General features: G+C 46.5%; 1 protein-coding gene across 1 annotated transcript in view; it reads left to right on the top strand.

Moving 5' to 3' along the window:
• Positions 1-1448: 1448 nt before the first annotated feature.
• Positions 1449-3083, top strand: part of ABHD3 (abhydrolase domain containing 3) — a 67898-nt gene continuing 66263 nt past the window's right edge. The window contains exons 1-2 of the mRNA XM_006867289.1: positions 1449-1732; positions 2252-2415. Coding sequence (XP_006867351.1) covers positions 1571-1732; positions 2252-2415 — 326 coding nt within the window. The 5' untranslated portion in view covers positions 1449-1570. The remainder of the gene's footprint in view (positions 1733-2251; positions 2416-3083) is intronic.

The raw sequence follows: 3083 nt of genomic DNA, 5'->3' as shown, positions 1-3083 counted from the left end.
GGTGGATGAGTTTAGAGGGATTTTTTTACTTCCAGGTCAGCGTGGTTTCTATACACCAGAATGCCTATGAAATATTTTATTTTAATGACCTCATTTTTTTTTCTTTTTAGAAAAATGAATATGTGGACATGTATTTACTGCTGGGGAGAGAAGACAGATGTAGGCATTAGAGAAGACATCATACTCCTCAAGTGTTATATGTGCATCTGTGTGTAAGAGTACTTGAAGGAGAGAGAATTATTTTTGCTCAGAGTAAGACTTGTTGTTAAGTGTTGTCGAGTCAGTTATGGCTCATAGTGACCCTGTACAGGGTTTCCAAGGAGTGGCTGGTGAGATTGAACTTCCAACCTTGTGGTTTAAATTGACCTTGAGGTAGAGTGCTTATCCTATGTGCCACACCAGGACTCCAGGGTAAGACCAGTAATCCACATGATTACATTTAATCCTCCCACCAACTCTATAGAGCAGAGATTTGATCTGATACAGATTTTAAAACAACAAAATGCCAGGGTCCTGAATTTTTCTGTGCAAGCAACCATCATACTGCAAGTATATAAAGCGATGAGAAATCACAGATACAGTGTCCACTTCCTGTATATGTATTGGGTGTTAACTGGGTGTTAATTCCATCTCCCCATCACCATATCATTAATTTACAATCCTGTGAATTTTTTTAGCACTTAACAACAACAACTCTTCTTCCTTCACCTGCTGTAAGTAGTTCCTAGAGGGCAGAATTCACAGTAACATCTTCTAACCCTTTGAGATGTCTAGTTCTTCACAAAGGCTTACTGTCTGTATAGTAGGTAGGGAACATTAGGAATTGAATTTTGAATCCTAGTTTCTATTTTTGAGCATTTCACTTAATTTCGGGAACCACGTCTCATTTAAGTCATACTTAGCTACTAAAAGGATATACAGAGAGATTTAGAATATGATATGACATGAATGTTTTCAGTGTTTAATGTTTAAAGAATATTTTTCTCTTTTACTAGTCTTAAGGGACAACACAAATTCCTAGTGGATGTAGAATTGTTTAGCTACGAAATAACATTCTCCTAACATTTGTGGTTGACTCTTCAAATCCTTGAACCCAAGGCACACTCCTGGCTACCCTAATATACTAGTTTACAGAATTAAACAAGACCCACCACCACTGTGTTCAAGGTCAATGGGGCAGATGCTCGCCAGGACCAAGCTAGGGCTTCCAGGCCCATTTTCATTGACAACATCGGTCTATTCACTTAGTTCGTCAAGCTGGTTGCGATATGGCCTGGCGACCCTTGTCTGAGCGGCCACAAGGTGGTTAGACTTGGAACGGACTCTCTGGAAGGTTCGGAGTTGCAGGCAAAATGGGCGGCTCCCTAGGAGCTGGGGCGGAGCCGGCTGCGGTCGGTGGGTCGGGCTACGCCTTCAGGGCCTCCCAGCCAAGCCCGTTGGCTGAAGCTGTGCTCCGCCCGGCAGGAGACGCTCTAGTGGAGGGTCCACGGCGGCGCAGCGCTGTCTCTCACTCGCTTGCTGGCAGGCTTGCCTTCCGCCGCAGAACCAGCAAGCGCCGCTCTCCGGTGCCATGCAGCGGCTTGTCATGGACCTGCGGATGCTCTCCCGGGACCTCTCCCTCTATCTGGAGCACCAGGTCCGGGTTGGCTTCTTCGGTTCAGGAGTGGGGTTATCCTTGATCTTGGGCTTCAGCGTTGCTTATGCCTGCTACTACCTGAGCAGCATTGCCAAGGTGAGCCGGGGGGTGGCGCAGGCACAGAGCGCAGGGCCGCTGGTGGCTTTACATGGGCCAGGGAAGCTCTGTTGTGCTCCACTTGCAGGGGCCGAGGGAGCGGGCGGGCGACTGTGACAGCCTCGGGGTGAGCCTAGCTTCCCCTCGAATTGTTGACCCTCGCCGGCGTCTGATGGACGCCTTCTCGGGACACGCTGGATAGCCGGCCAGTCTAGAGCGTCTGGATTCTGGGTCTGAGTCTGGGTTCAGGTCTTCCGACTGCAGCCTGGACCCTGCTGACCTCGGCAGGGCGCCGGCAGCGGTCCCTTTTCGCCACCCGCAATGCTGGTACACTTTTGAAGATGACTTCCTTAGCTTAACTCTCGCTTTTCCCAGGAAGGATTGTGCATTGTGATTGTGAAGGAAATATAATGGGAAGAAGTGCGGGCAAGTGTGAGGAACAAGTCTGCGCTCATTTCTGTTTTACGATAGGTAGAAACTTTGTTCTAAACCCTTCACTGTTCTTGGCTTTTCCTCCAGAAACCCCAGTTAGTAACCGGGGGTGAGAGTTTCAGCCGCTTCCTTCAGGACCACTGTCCAGTGGTTACAGAAACGTACTACCCAACCGTGTGGTGCTGGGAAAGTAGAGGGCAGACGCTGCTGCGACCTTTCATCACTTCCAAGCCCCCGGTACAATACAGGAAGTAAGTAGATTCCCATTTTCAGTCATTTCTCCATAATCACATTTTTTTTGGACATTTTAAAAAAACATATATCTGCTCCCAGTTCTTGATTAATAGAACCTCTAGTTTTATAAGTATACAGAAAGGAAGTGGAAATGAAAATGAAAGTTGTATGCCCCACCTTAGACCCAGCTGCAGGAAAATATTCTGGCATTGCCTTTCACCTTTGGGGTTGTTTTGTTTTTGTAGCACTTTGATGTAAATGGCATCTATTTAGGATGTTACTATTTCCTCATTTGTCATGACTCTGACCCCAAAAACCTAGATCCTTGAATGATATGTACCATTTCATTGGTTTGTAACAGGTATAGGTTTGTAGCAGGAGAGGCAGGGAAGAAAGACAATTAATTTGGGTTATATGTGAGAGATTCATGTGTAAGGACTTCATATTAGTAAGCCTGCAGGTTTTAATAATAATGCCCTGGAGGTGTTAAAGATCTATATCAGTAGCCAGACTATACCAGTAGCAGGGAAGAATTAAAAAAGGATCTCTGGTAGCGTAGTGGTTACGAATTGGGCTGCGAACCGCAAGGTCAGCAGTTCGAAATTACCAGCTGCTCCGCGGGAGAAAGATGAGGCTTTCTGCTCCCGTAAAGATTTACAGCCTCAGAAACCCTGTACAGGGTCGC

This window comes from Chrysochloris asiatica, unplaced genomic scaffold (assembly GCF_000296735.1).
Source record: "Chrysochloris asiatica unplaced genomic scaffold, ChrAsi1.0 scaffold00103, whole genome shotgun sequence".
In the NCBI taxonomy this organism is placed as follows: Eukaryota; Metazoa; Chordata; class Mammalia; order Afrosoricida; family Chrysochloridae; genus Chrysochloris; species Chrysochloris asiatica.
Note: the sequence above shows the minus strand (reverse complement) of the source record. Positions and strands in the feature narration are given on the sequence as shown.